At 43.3% G+C, this 14,451-nt stretch overlaps 1 protein-coding gene and 1 long non-coding RNA gene across 4 annotated transcripts in view; one reads left to right on the top strand and one right to left on the bottom strand.

Moving 5' to 3' along the window:
• ERGIC1 (endoplasmic reticulum-golgi intermediate compartment 1) overlaps positions 1-14,451 on the bottom strand; it is a 57,711-nt gene that overhangs the window by 15,312 nt on the left and 27,948 nt on the right. For both annotated transcript variants that reach the window (XM_031598098.2, XM_031598100.2), the window contains 3 exons: positions 5,687-5,781; positions 4,943-5,067; positions 2,180-2,284 (listed from right to left, as the gene is read on the bottom strand). In XM_031598098.2, coding sequence (XP_031453958.1) covers positions 2,180-2,284; positions 4,943-5,067; positions 5,687-5,781 — 325 coding nt within the window. The remainder of the gene's footprint in view (positions 1-2,179; positions 2,285-4,942; positions 5,068-5,686; positions 5,782-14,451) is intronic.
• Positions 3,542-4,932, top strand: LOC149915902 (uncharacterized). Of its 2 annotated transcripts, none has more exons than XR_016471474.1 (3): positions 3,542-3,730; positions 3,882-4,024; positions 4,764-4,932. It is a non-coding gene; the product is annotated as an uncharacterized LOC149915902 (long non-coding RNA). The 2 variants fall into 2 exon arrangements; XR_016471475.1 differs by lacking the exon at positions 4,764-4,932 and adding an exon at positions 4,108-4,193.

Raw genomic sequence — 14,451 nt, 5'->3', positions numbered from 1 at the left:
TTGGCCACAGTAACAAAATTGCTTTGCAAGAGAAAACAATCAAGAGTGCATAGCCAGGCATTCTCAGGACTGTACTGCACTACTGAGGCCAAATCCAGTGCTTTGAGCAGAGACATTGGAAGAAAAATAAGTGAATCAGCTGTTCACTAAAGCCAACACTTGGTTCTCCCTCAAGACAGACCTCCACAAGATACTTGCCAGACCCTTCAGCACCCTAGGCTTTAGCCTCTACAAAGGCATTCAAAGATACACAACTTGACTAATCAGACTGAGTCCAACAGCAGGCTAAAATTACTTGCAACCATACAATTATAAAGGGAAGACCTCTTGCAAAGGTTAAAAACTACTATTTTTCAATGCAGAAATCCAGCACTCAAGAGAATTTCACAATTCCACAGAATCATAGGAGTTGGAAGGGACCTCCTGCTTTATATGTTTATTTGCTTGGTTACCTGTCATGCAATAACCTTCTGGTCTTTGTTTACATTAGGAAAAAATCAACACAAAGCCTGCCACTATTATACAGTAGCTATTATGAAGAACTGAAGCTCATTCAATGCCAGACAAGATTTGAATCTTGGTTTCAAACTGACTGTTCCTTATGTACCTTAGTGGATACTTGTGGCAGAGCAAGCAACATCCTACAAAGAATGAAGTCTCAGCATCTGACACAAGCGAATGAGACAAGCTCCTTACTCCCTTTAAGAAATATGAGCATATATTACATCAAAGCAGGTGGAGACACAGCTAAATATTTAAAGATGTATCTACATAGCTTTAAAGCTCTCCATACTTGCTGGCTCTCTACACTGCTTGCTGAGTCTTGATAGCACCTGTTTAGTGAACACAGCCTTCTTTAATTTGTACTGTTAAACTTATGTTTGCCTACAGGATCAGCAGCACCTACATGCTAGACAATGAGTAGTTATTCTGGGCTTTGAAAAAACTAATCAGAGCTTGTTCAAATCATGAGTCAACTATATGTCTGCTGAACAGGTTTCTCACTACCAGCATGGAGGACGCTTGCTCCTTTGCCCCCAACTATCCAAGTTTCTCATCTCAGTGATACTTACTTTCAGCACTGAGAATTAAAGCCATACCATGAATTGGGCTACGCAGCTCAAGGACTCCATGATAAAACAATGGGAACAGTGCCTTATAGCGTTGATTTCCCACACAAACTGCAGAACTGCCTATTAGCACTTACCTAATATTTCTCATAATCTCAGTGTGCTTTACAGACATTAAGTCAAGCTTATTTATATGCTAATATTTCAGCGTTCCCACACAAGATATTTCCTAAAAGAAGCCGGGAGCAGAGTCAGAAGACTACAAAGCAATGCTTAGACTTGTTAGCATGAAAAAGGGTTTTGGAAGTGGGTGTACAAGAAGCAGACTAATGAGACGTCTGTGCTGAGGAAAGAAGATTACAGAGAGACTATGGGTAAGCAATGTTTTGGGTGAGTTGCAAACTGGGTGTGCACATACACAACTCCCACCTGTGATGCTAGCTCCTTGGAAGTAGGCTAGAGAAGTGCTGTAATCTGTCCTCATTGAGAAATCAGGAATTATTACATAACCTGCAACACCTGGTGAAACTCTATCCACAGGGCAAGTGCACGCATTCAGCTTCTTCCCAACAGGGAACAGGTGAAACACAAGTTTAGCTTGTGTTTCACAGAACAAATTTGACTAATAGTTGTCTGCTATAGAAGTATGGTGACGTACATTAAAAAGAACTTGACTGGTGCTATGGTAAGACAGTAGAGAGCACACATCTTCCCTCAGAATACTCCATGCTACTCTGCAAAGGAGGTCAAGAAACATTTGCTAAGGTAATATTAAAAACAGTACTGCTTGGTATTTTACAGAGCCACTCCTAGCAGGAACATAACCACAGTTTTCCAATGGCACTTTCAGTTTCAAATGGAGAAAGCAAAGTTACTCTATGATGAATACCTTTCTTCCCTGAAGTAATGGCATGTAAAGTTAGCAAACTCTTCTGGACTGAATGCATACTGCACGAATGCAAGGGATAGGCTTGCTACCCAGGCAGCTCATTCTTGTCCTCCCCACACTGTATGTGGCCCTTCCATAAAACCAAACAATCCAATATCAAAGTTACTGTAGTTGCACTCAATCCCCTAGAGACAGGAAATTTTCAGGGAAGCAAACTCACCTGTAACTTGTCCCCAAATGAGAGCTTGTGGATGATGTGAGTCATGTCAGGATTCTGAGGCTGTGCAGTGGCACTGTGTGTTGACACGTGAAAGTTACCAGGGACCTAAAATTAGTCAAGACAAGGAAGACAGGATTTCTCATTTTATCCCTCAAGGCATTGCTAGGCTTTGTGATATGAAGTCGAAATGCCTGGATCCATCCAGTCTAGCAAATGGTATCACTTAACAGTGGACAACTTCTGGTATGTTGCAGAGAGGCTCTGAAATGTCTTCTTGCACTTGACCAACACGACCATACTGAACACAGATCAAAGCTCTGTTACATCCCAGGAGTCAGGCTCTCATTGCTACAACTGCTGACTAGGAAGTGACTCCCAGCTCTAGGATTCCTAACACTTAAGGCTATGTCTTTCTTTCCCATTAAAATAAGATTCAAGTCACTCAATAAGCAATTGCTTAATATTTCACTCCCACATCTCACATTTGTAAATGGGACCACTGTTGCAGAACATCCTAAGACAGCTATGCGTATTTTTTTTTTTTCCAATCATAAGATACCTCACATTTCAGAAGATTGGTGGTTTTCTTTGTATATAAAACTCATTCTTACACACAAAATTTGGGGGGTATCCTGTACAAACAAAGCCAGATACTCATCTTCTAGCCCTGGCTTGTAGCTGGCTTTTAGCTCCTGGTTCTTCCAATACAAGATTTTCTGTTTGCTTTTGTTTTTTGTTTTTAATTCAGGGAAATACAAAGTTTTGAAAAAGTACAGATTTCACCTAAGAACTCAGTTCCAAGGCAGAAAATGAGCACTGGTGTCATTCTAACTGGATCACTCTAGCATGCACGACATTTTCAGGTCACTACCCCTACACTGTGAAGTCTTTCAACAAATTCAACTCAATCACTGTTACAGAGGTGCAAGACTTTTTTCCTAGGGAGAAAAGGGCTGGAAATTAAATGGTCTTGATTTGCAAAGCCTGTAACAGCACTAAGAATCAGTCTCAGACAACAGCAGGAAAACAACTGCACATCAGGCGCCCATTGTTCTCACTGTAGAGACTTCAATGTCAGGCCCAAGAGAGGCCACATGCTGACTACATGTACTTTCAGGAAAGCTAAATTAAATGACTTGATGTGTGGCAGTGTACTCTGGGAACACTTTCAGGCATGGACATAGGCTGTGTCATACACAGGTTCAGTAAACAGGTTGGCAGTCTGCAGTAAGTACACAATGTTACCTTGTTCTCCTACTCCAGGTTTGATGCCCTGCCATGTACTACCATATACCCAGGCTCTAATCAAGCCAAAAGTTACTCCTATAACTAACTTCACATAAGCTCTTTAAAAAGGGTGTGTCTTTGTTATGTAAGCTTAGAGTCCCACAGAACAGTGTCCAACAGCAACGCACAGTCATGTTTCAAAGCAGGGCCACATCCCACTCTAGATGCTGGCTCACACAGAAGCCTGTAAAATTCCAAGGGACTGAAGACTTTCTTTTCCCTCAGATGTGAGAGGCTCAGATTTTCAGAGCCAGAAGTCCTGGTGTAAGTTCCCTCCTTCTCATCCCAGCCACTATATGAGACCGCGCAATTAGTGGTTTTGCACAAACGAAGCAGAGAAGGGAGTTTCTTGTGTTCACATACAGCAGCCTCCTTCTAAGTGTTTTTTTTTTGTTGTTTTTTGTTTTTTGAGCAGAAGAGACCACGTACACCAGAAAACGCCACAGCTGTTTTAGCACTGTGCTTTTGGGATTAGCAGAACAAGACCTACCTACCTTTGCAGAAGCCCTTTCCCAGTTTTGTGGACTACGAGCTGCCAGTAGTTTTGGTGACTTAGAGGTGAGGAAAGAAACATCATCTTTTTAATCCCTAATCCCTTCCATGTCACAGGATCAGTAAGAGGTTCTGCCTGTTATTTTTAGATGAGATTTAACATGACCTGGGCGGGGAAGAAGGAAGTAGGATTTTGTAGCCCGTGGTACACGAGGAGGCGTGAATAAAGGGTGCGCCCTTCTTAGGACATCAGTGGGCCCCACCACTGACTCCCCCACCCCATCTAGTCATCTCCAGCATTACATAGCAAGATTATTCAATCCTGAACACACCCATCCCAGAGAGGAGCCTCCTCCAGGCCTGGATTTTCATTCTTTGAGGCAGAGGCAAAGCATCCCTACAAAGCATGCGCACAAGCCTCGTGCATGTGTTCCAAACATCTCAGCATGGAGCTGTTTCTGTTACGCTGGCATCCTCTAGCAGGGAACATTCCTGTCATTCTGCAGCTCTTGGAACTAAAGAGCACTTGGATAGAGACACTGCCAAAGACTTCTACATAGTGAGTCACATTTTGGAGGTGCAAAAGTCATGATGAGTGAACACAGAAGCCATTCAGCATTCATCAGGCATTTCTACGTCCCCTATATGTTAGGCTGCTGCATTCATAGAGACATGAATGCACACATGGCACAACTGGCCACAACACAGAGCCACTCTACTATTAAGGAATGCTATCTGGGTTACCTGCTTTGGAGATTAAGAATAAGCCTGATCTAACATGTCCTCTATGGCTCTAACTACACAGACTCCTCTTCCCATGCTGTTCTGCAGCACCAAGAGAATCAACTTCACCTGCTGATTAGGGACTCCCTAAATGTACTCCATGAAGGGGAGAAAGAGACGCACAAAATTTCATAGCATTTTACAAACAGGTCTTACAAGCACTTCCTGAGCCAGCCCAAACTCACCGTCATTCCAACTCACCTTGTTGATGCTGAAATGTCCCTCGAATCTACAGCCATCCCCATTATTGAGAGGTATTTTCATCGAGTTGTCTATGTGACCCACTTCATGCCTTCCCATTTCATCCTGGATGTCTAGTCCAACTACTGCATGGGAGGGAGGAAAGGAGGCAAAAAAAAAAATCAAGAGAAAAACAGAAGGGTTGCATAGGAAAAGCATGCACAGCTTTTACAGGAAAATAAGTCCACATAATTGTCCCTGACATTTGACTAAAGTGTGCTAATAAAATAACATCATATGTCAAATACCCTTATACCAGAATGAACTTTGTAACCAAACTTTGCAGACTGTTTATTTGACAGAAACATATATCTTATACCTTGCCAGTTAACTTCAATTTGAACTGCATAAACAGAAAAACTTCAGATAGACAAGGCAGGTGATCTGTGAAAAGCCAACAACTGTCTGCTGTACTCAGAGTTACAAATAAAACTTGGGAGGTTTCTGGCTCCCAGATATTAAGTGGTCACTGTAAAAAGGGAAAGGACTTAGAATAGGGTAGCAAGGGAGGTCAGCCACTAACACAGGCTGCAGGGAGAGCACAGGGTCCAGGAAAACTGGTGGCCTGGCTTCGCCTGGAATATGAAATGATGGGGTATTGGCATAGGCTGCAGTGAGGTGACATCCTGTTACAGAGCGGCCACTGTACAAATTCTGGCCTATTCAAATATGAATTAAAACAGGTAAGAGAAATAAGGTACTCACATTCACAATGCAGATTTGGTAAACTGATGTTCAGATTCACTTCTATTTTACCTCCACTGTCTTTGTCTGGGTCATCCACATACAGCTCATTAACTCTAGAGGAGAAGACACAAGTGGGTCCATGCATATAGCTACTTTCCACGTGAGAGGGTCAAAAAACAAACTCCATACAATCAGCCTTGTATGTGAAGTAAAAAAAAATGATAGAATAGAGAGACTTTGAAGCACAGAGCAGAAGACAGCATGGCATGCCATAGGGCACAAGAGCCCCCATGTGCAACTGACCACGTCAGGTACAAAAGCTTTTTCTTCACTTCCAATCATCAGTGCACCATTTTTGGGTGCCAGGGTCTCCTCTTTCTCTTCTCTCTTACTTGCACCTTCCTCCCTTAGTATTTCATTTCACTCTATGAACTGTAATCAAAAGCAACGACTAAAATTGAGAAGAGGATTCAAGTCAGGAAACAGATGGGATGAAACATCCTGGACAGCAGGATCTAACACTACGCAACAGCCTCCCAAGGAGCAGTGATGTGCCAGCACTGTGGGTGCTACGAAACAGATTTCACAGAAAACAAAATAGAGATATAGAGCAAAAGGAATACAGAACTATAAATATTTATTGTTGCCACATACAATCCATCTGACAGCTAAAATATAAACCAAATGAACAAACGCAAGCACAGCCACATGTCCTAGAGAACACACTCCATAAAATGCACTACACTGAAGCAGGAAGATGTGAAGGGTACCCAACAGCTCCATCTCTATCAAAGTCTGAGACTGTTCAGCCTCAAGGAAGAAGATTTGAGAATTTATCTTTCAGCATGATAGATAATAAAGGTATGGGAACTTATGTTCAAGCAAGCTGCATAAAATAAATTATCTTTGCTACTAAGTGCTCTGTATTATTTTTGTTTAATGCTCAAAGTGTGTGAAATCCTTTGACAAGCCCTTGCCGAGTATATATGCTAATAGACAGACCAGACCAAGGGCAGCTAACAAGACAGAATCAAAGCGATCCTGTTCTGGTGATACATCTCTGGACCACAGTGAACTGCCTGCCTTGTGGATTCAGAAGAAACAAGTCTTCAGACTGAGAAACACAAAACTGCCAATTTCTTTCCAAGGTAATTACTCACAGGTCAGTGAGGTTTGCAGACACTCATTTAAAATCAGCACAGCATTTGTCTTCAGCTTCACAGCCCTACCTTTCTCTGTTTTTAATTGGCTTGACAAGTTGCTTGCAATCATTACTCAACGTATTTTTCAAGTGATTAACAAAAATGACACAGAGGGAGAGGCGAGATTGCTCATCAGCGACCTAGTTAGAAGCTTCTTGGCTGAGCCCTCTCCTTCCAGGTGGAATGTGTTAAATCTTCTGTGTACTCATCACTGGCAGACTAGGCAGTGATTGGAATTAAGTCATACGTCCAAATACAGTGGTAAGGAGTACTCCAGGCAGCAGAGGCATTACTCCTCCAAAGCACCACATCTCTCTCCTCCCTCCCAGCCCCCTGCCTGTTTTGTAGCAGCACCTGGTTTCTCCCCAGCTCTTCATTGCCTCAGGTGTGACCATGCCTGGCCAGCACCACAGCCAACTCCATGCTCCTGATGAAAAGGATCATCTGTGTCAAGGCTAACACAGAAGAACATCAGGTTTGGCATCTCAGCTGATGCAGCCCAGATCTTCGGAGTAAAACGCTAAGAAGGTCACTAGTTGTATTTGCAAATTTCCAGTTCTGAACAAGTCAGAGAATGGGCCCCCAGGTGTGGTGCGGGAGCAAATGCCCATAGGCCTTTCAGCAATAAGTGAGCAAGAAGTGGGTGCTGGTAGAAGTCAAAGGATAAACTGTACACACAGAGCCTCTTGAAGCTTGTACGTAGGAAGGCAAAGAGATGAGATCACTCAATCACGGACTGGATCACTGAGGCAAAGAGAAGTAGGCCACTGTGCCCACGTCATGTGGCCCATTAGTCGCAGAGATAAGAGACACTGGCTTCCCGTTTGGAGTTCTGGTCATGAAACCACTTGTTCCCAGCCTGCCTCTTGGGCAAGGCTCACGGCCATTTCCTTTTCCTCATCATCCTGCTCTTCTCCTTAACAACATTCCCAGAAGGTTTCTTAGCAGGGGCTCAAAACTGCACTCTGCACTGACCTGACTGCTACTGGGGTGCCTCTCCTGAAGGGGACCCTAGGGCACAGTGGGAACATACACAGGCTAAGCTTGCCACAGGAAACCTCAAAAGAAGGTTCATCCTCTTTCAACAAACTGGAAATTTTATTCCCAAAATGCTTTCTGGAAATTTCACAGGTAAAGCAGATACCCGGGGTAAAGGCTGCTACTTCATGGATCTCTGCCTGAACCACTGCTGCCTAAGTCTGGGCTGGTGCTCTTGTCTCAGTTGCTAGCCTTCTCCCCAGGGCCAGGAAACCAAATTGCAGACAGCCTTCCTATAATTTTACCAGACAATCCTGGGATGTCGAGGAAAGCAGCATTTGGCACCTCTAGCAACTCCCCCTGAAAGGATAATGTCTCCAGCAGAAAAAAAGAAGCTGGCTTTAACTTATTGCTGTCTATTCTGAAACGTAAAGTATCCCAGGATTAAGCAACAGTACCTAACAGTGAATACGAGATGGTCATAAGGGAAACAAAATCTGAGGTCAGGCAGAAGGACACTGTAAACACAGCTGCTTCTATAGCTCTTTAGAGTGGCAGCATATAGGATCATATTGTAAAACCAGAGATGGCACACACCTCCTCTCCAAAGACTGCAAGGAAGTAGGAACTGGTATTTTACTGGTTGTTGTTAAAAGTCCACTTGAACAAAAGAGGTACAACAAAGCAGAGGTGAAATGCAGAGCTATGAAAGTGTAATAGAGCAATAGGACACTTAAAAGTGCACCTCACTCTGAGCAGGGCCTCCCATCGCTGCTTCAAGGAAACGGAGGAAAGTTTCCCTACGCAGCAGGAGCAGTGATCCACACAGAAAGAATCTGCTTCACTTCTAGAAAGAGCCACTTTGAAATACTTCCCATTCCTGAGCGATGCTGCTGGGAGATAGATGCTCATTCCATTTGCTTACAAACTTGTAGCATTACACAGGAGTTGGCTAAGATTGCAGATCTTGCAATGGTATGCTAGAGAGACAGAGGGGAAGAGAGTAGCAGGAAAGCTTAGCATTTCTTTAAGATTTTATCCAAAGACAGACAAACCCGTTCTCCGTGCTTAGATTTATGACACAACAGCTTTGTTTCCCCAGAAACAAAACTTCTCACACAGCTTATTCCCACCTATCAACCCTGGCCACTAATGTTAGACACTTTGCACTTCCACAGCTAACAGCCCATGGAGTACAAGAGGGCCACAAAGCATCGGGCTGTTCTGTGCTTCACACTCTGCCTGTGTGCTCTCTAAGTGCTCATCCTCATTCTCTGTATTCCATGCCTAGCCTTTGCTTCAAATTGCAACTTTTTTTCTCCCTCTTTCACAGCAAACAGCCAGGCTCCCTCCTCCCAGCCATCAGCCATAAAGCTAGAAAATACAGCCACCTACTCCACAAGCTGCCTTTTACCTTATCCTCTGACTGCCAGGAAGCATTCTGCATTCTTGAGGTCCCTAAGCCTGAGGGGAAAAAAACTTCTTCTTGAGGGAGTTCAAAGATTCTCTCAAAGGACTTTCTCAGGCAAATTCTCCAAGTCCTCTTGGCTCCGCTTGGAATCACAAAATTACTCAGGTTGGAAGGGACCTCAAGGATCATCAAGTCCAACCGCAGCCTAACCATAGTACCCTAACTCTAACAACCCTCTGCTAAATCATATCTCCAAGCACCACATCCAACTGGCTCTTAAACATCCAGGGACGGTGACTCAATCACCTCCCTGGGGAGCCTATTCCAACGTTTAACCACCCTTTCCGTAAAGAAGTGTTTCCAACCTAACCTTACCTTGGTGCAACTTGAGGCCATTTCCCCTCGTCTTGTCACCTGTCACCAGTGAGAAGAGACCTACCCTGCTCTCACTGTAAGCACCTTTCAGGTACTGGAAGACAGTAATAAGGTCTCCCCTCAGCCACCTCTTCCCCAGACTAAACAGCCCCAGCTTCCTCAGCCTCTCCTCATAGGGCTGATTTTCCCAGCCCTTCACTTGCCTCGTTGCCCTTCTCCGGACCTGCTCCAGTACCTCCACATCCTTTTTGTACTGAGGTGCTCAAAACTGAACACAGGACTCAAGGTGAGGCCTCACCAATGCCGAGTACAGGGGGAGGATGACTTCTCTAGTCCTGCTCACCACACCATTCCTAATACAAGCATTACCATTCCAGCTCTCATCATCCACCTTCCACAGACACAACCATCCTAAACCAAGAGCCCTGTACAACCTCCTCAATTGTGTCAAACAAGAGAAGGCATAATATAGGAAAAATAAAACAAAAAAACACTGCAACATCATTTTCACAATTTGTGCAAAGAAAGAAGCAAGTCAGCAAACTCTCTGCTGTGTAATAAATTGCGCGTATCTATTGCTCTGCTGCTTGTAAGCTTCTTTTCTGCCCTGAATCTCATCAATTCACCATTTAGAAGGTCTCTGTCCCACTTTATGTCCTTGGCTTAGCTGTAAAGCAGAGAAAACACACTGTCCTACAACGGAAGGAATTACAGCTCTCCAGGAGGCAGGAAGAAGAAGGCTTCCAAAGACATCGACGTAGATTTGAGTCAGAAATTTCAAATGACATCATGACACCACCTTCCGCTTCCTGCTAACCCATACATGGACGTTAGGACAAATGGCACAACAACACAAATATATAACACCTTTTATTAGGTAATCTCCAAGTTACAACGCAAACATTAATTAAGCTTCTTAACATCTCTGAGGTAGTCAGCTAAGCATTATATCCTACAGAAAAGTGTCTGTCTCAAGGTCAGTCCATAGTGAGAGCAGGATTACAACTTCCATTCCCCACCGAGTACCAGGCCATACTCTACCCGCTGTTTGAGCTCCCTCCACCATTTCATCTGCTTCAACTGGATGAGCCAGTGGAGCTGGACCCGCACCTCCAGCTTAGCGTCTGGAATCCGGATCAGAACATACAAGTTGTAGCAGTGTGCTCTCGGTGCAGACAGCTCATGCTCCGAGGCTACCATTTCTTGCAGGAGGAATGTTTATTGCACCAGGATCACCCTATGCTGCTCACAACAGCTACAGCCTGACCCTGCAAGTCATTATGAGAAATCACTATGAGACAAAGCCACAAGACACATTTCAAATACCCTGGAGAGCCTAAGGAACAGAAAAGATGACAGGGTATGATAACAATTCTGCTTCACTGCAGGATCAGTCTTGGGCATGCAAACAAACCCTCTGTAATCAAGCAGTATTAGTCTCAGAAGCAGCTAGCTTTCTGCTTCCTCCCATTTTTGGAGTACTTGATAACCTGCACAGACAAGTTGTGCTGCATGTAGCGCGGCCCCAGCACCAGAGCTGGGCTGTGTGACATTCACAGATCAGCGAAGGTATTTTTGAAAAGATTAAAACAAGGCAGGTGTCCTCAGTGAATGATCTGGCCACCTTAAATGAACAGTTGATTTTGACGTTGCTGGTAAGTTATGCTTATATAGAGAGCTAGTATTTTTATTGTAGATATTGTGCTTGCATAATTAACTACCTTGCAGGAGGACACAGACATTCAAGCAACAAACTTGTCACTCGAGCCTGTTCAGTGCCAGCTACTTCATTTCAAACAAACAAAACAAAAAAACAAGCAAAAAAACCCAACAGCACAACAACAACACCAGCAGAAATAGTCTGCTGCTTTCTACACAGTATGCTGTGCCAGATGAATTGTTGTTTGGCAGACACATTCATACCACAAATAGCACATTCGTACCCTCCTACCCCTTCCCCTAGCTGCCAGTGCAACGCAGACTAGATTACTTAATTACATCTCTCCTACTAATGATGGAATACTTGGAAAACTCTTATTGATCATATAGAACATAATTCATGACCTAATTACAGTCGTAAAACTGCAGGATTATCATCTTGCCAGCTATTAACTTCTGGAACTGATCTGGGTTAATTAGAACAGAGATAGGTGATCTCTACATTCTTGATTTGCAGCATAACAGCAAGATGAATGAGGAAGGCTGTTAAAGGTAGCACAAGCAATTCCTAGCCCTCACTCTACTCTCAACCTACTGCCCATCCTGCTCAGAAGTACCTGACACATTTAACACTTGAACTTCATGTCTTCACCCATCTGAGTCATTTGCTCAGTGGGACAAGTGTGTTTGATACTGTCATTTTTGCAGATGCTCAAATGTTGAGCATGGACCTCCTTTGCTTTATCTGTCTTTCACAGAACTGAGGCGTTAGATCTAAGATCTTGCTTTGTCTGTTCTGAAGTCTTCAGTCATTCTCTGGATAGAAAAAAACAATCGTGAACATCCTTGATTTCCAGAGTTCACCTTTCTCTTAACTGCAATGACAGGTTGTGGTTGAGCTGAGGAAGAAAAACCTCTTCCCTCACCAGCACTTCACAGTGCTTTTCCTGGAAAGGATGCAGTACCATCTAAGAACCAAGCTTCAGCTTCCTTCAAGGCTGCTCAGATGACTGCCTGTTAGGGTCATGCAATGGATCTTTAACATGACAAATAAGACAAATAAATTTTCTAGCTTGCTCTGGACTCATCTACACGGTAAGCAATAAAATAGGATGTGCATTTATAGTATGTTACCTACGCCACATTAATTTCCTGCATGCCCACTGTAATGTGTCCAGTATCTTAATCCAGCTTCCTCGCTGAAGCAAGCTTCCCTGCCACGGACGTGACCTGGGTGCTCATTAGACATGCCCACACACTGAGTTATGACATTCCTACTGTTATGCACAGTCTTCCCCACATCGATAATCTGTTTGGGTTTAGTGTTATGACTGCTATCCTCAAGATGAAGGTGTAATTTCTTGGCCTTCTGCCACATAGGCAAGCTGAGATTACAAGCACTAAGACAATGGGCCAGTCAAGGAAAAAGAGATTTGAAGTTGGGCAAGAGTGACCACACAGACTTCTAACAATAACAGGACTTTAAACTGCTACAATCATATGAATGCAAAAGGAAGTCTAACAGTGGGCAGAAGCTTAGGGGTTAATGTGGTGCAGAGCAGATCTTATTTTCTCATGTTAAAACACATGAGTTCAGCAAACCATACCAACCACTCTCTTCAAATCTAGATACAAAAAACCCATTGGTTAGAGTCAGACAGCTAATCCTGTGGGTACCACTGCTGTTGAGGTTGCTGCTGATTTGCCCTGAAGCTGGATGTCAATGCACACACCCACTCCACATACTATTACTGGACATAACAGGGCACAAAATAAGTAAGCACAAATTAACAACAGTAAACCTGGTTCATCTCTGATGTAAGGAATCAGACCAGGTGCTCTTGATTTCAATTTGCCAACAAAAATGTGCAGCTATCCTCATACAATCTGGCTTTGTAAAGTGCATGACTGCTTTAGGGGAAATATTACACAAAGACTGATGAAGTCTTCTAATTCAGCTGGCACTGGCAAAGCAGGAAAGCTCACCCTGTACAAGAGCACACTCTAGTTAATCATTCAAATTCTGGCTGGCACTAGGAAATTTCAAGCTGGGAGGGTATCTTGTGCAAGAGATAGAAAAGATATAAAAGAAATCTGATACAGAAGAAACTTGAAGCTTGCAATAAAAGGTGATGGGTATCGAGCAGTTTGCACAAAAGGAATCTTCTGCATCTTGAAAAGTATTTGATTCTTGGCAAACACTGCTCAAAACATTTTTCTGATATCTCCATGTTATCTGCCATCACCCGGTTTCTAACGATGGTACAGAGTTCTCACACTGTTTCAGACCACATTACAACTCTACACATCTGCACCCAAGTTCCGAACCATGAGACTATGCAGCCTCACAATGAAGTATCAGTAGCACATTTTAAAAGGGGGCAGGAGAGGTCAGCAGCATCTCTGAACACCTCTAAAGTGCTATGGGCTTCCCAGAAGGGAAAGCAATGAGTAAGAAATGGAAAGAGAAGAGTGTACTTCTACTTCAGAAGTCACTGAACTGGGAAGCACCTCTTAAGTGTCATTCTGAAGTATTTCCGTTGTAACGGAGCAAGCCTATTCACAAATACAGTGGGTGAGCTGTTCCCAGCAAGAGAGAATTTGATGACCCACAACTCATCAAAAGGAGGTTATCACATTCAGTGAGCTATTGTGTTGGACAGTCCGTGACACAGCAGTTTCCTGCATTCACCTCTGATTCTTCCATGACATCCTCCCTGCTTTACTGCTCGCAAACATCTCCTCCCTTAGTCCCTGCTGGGAAAACAGCTTACCAACCCGCTGAGGTTTCAACAAGAATCCTCAGTGTTCACAACTCAGAGCACCTCTAGTATCTTCATGGAGAATGCATTGTCTTGTTCAGAAAGTCACAATATGAAACAAGCACAAAGCCTCAGAGAATCATACAGCTTTGCTGTTCAAAAATAAATCCATAGTCAGGAAATCATCACTACGTAAAGAAACATGCACTCTGTTCGACCAAAATTAGGTAAATATTTCTAATTCCTCTTTTAAAAAACAAAAAAATCAGATAAGTAAATGAGCATCAAAAAGTACTTTTTTTTACTTGAAGTAATTTGTCTAGAGTTCTCTATTTTTTTAAAACAAGGAAACCAAGAATTTCTCACATTTAGCTTCTGAGAAAAGTATGTTAATAA

This window comes from Phasianus colchicus, chromosome 15, assembly GCF_987193195.1.
Source record: "Phasianus colchicus chromosome 15, bPhaCol1.hap1.1, whole genome shotgun sequence".
NCBI lineage: Eukaryota > Metazoa > Chordata > Aves > Galliformes > Phasianidae > Phasianus > Phasianus colchicus.
This window is presented reverse-complemented; position numbering and strand designations above follow the sequence as displayed.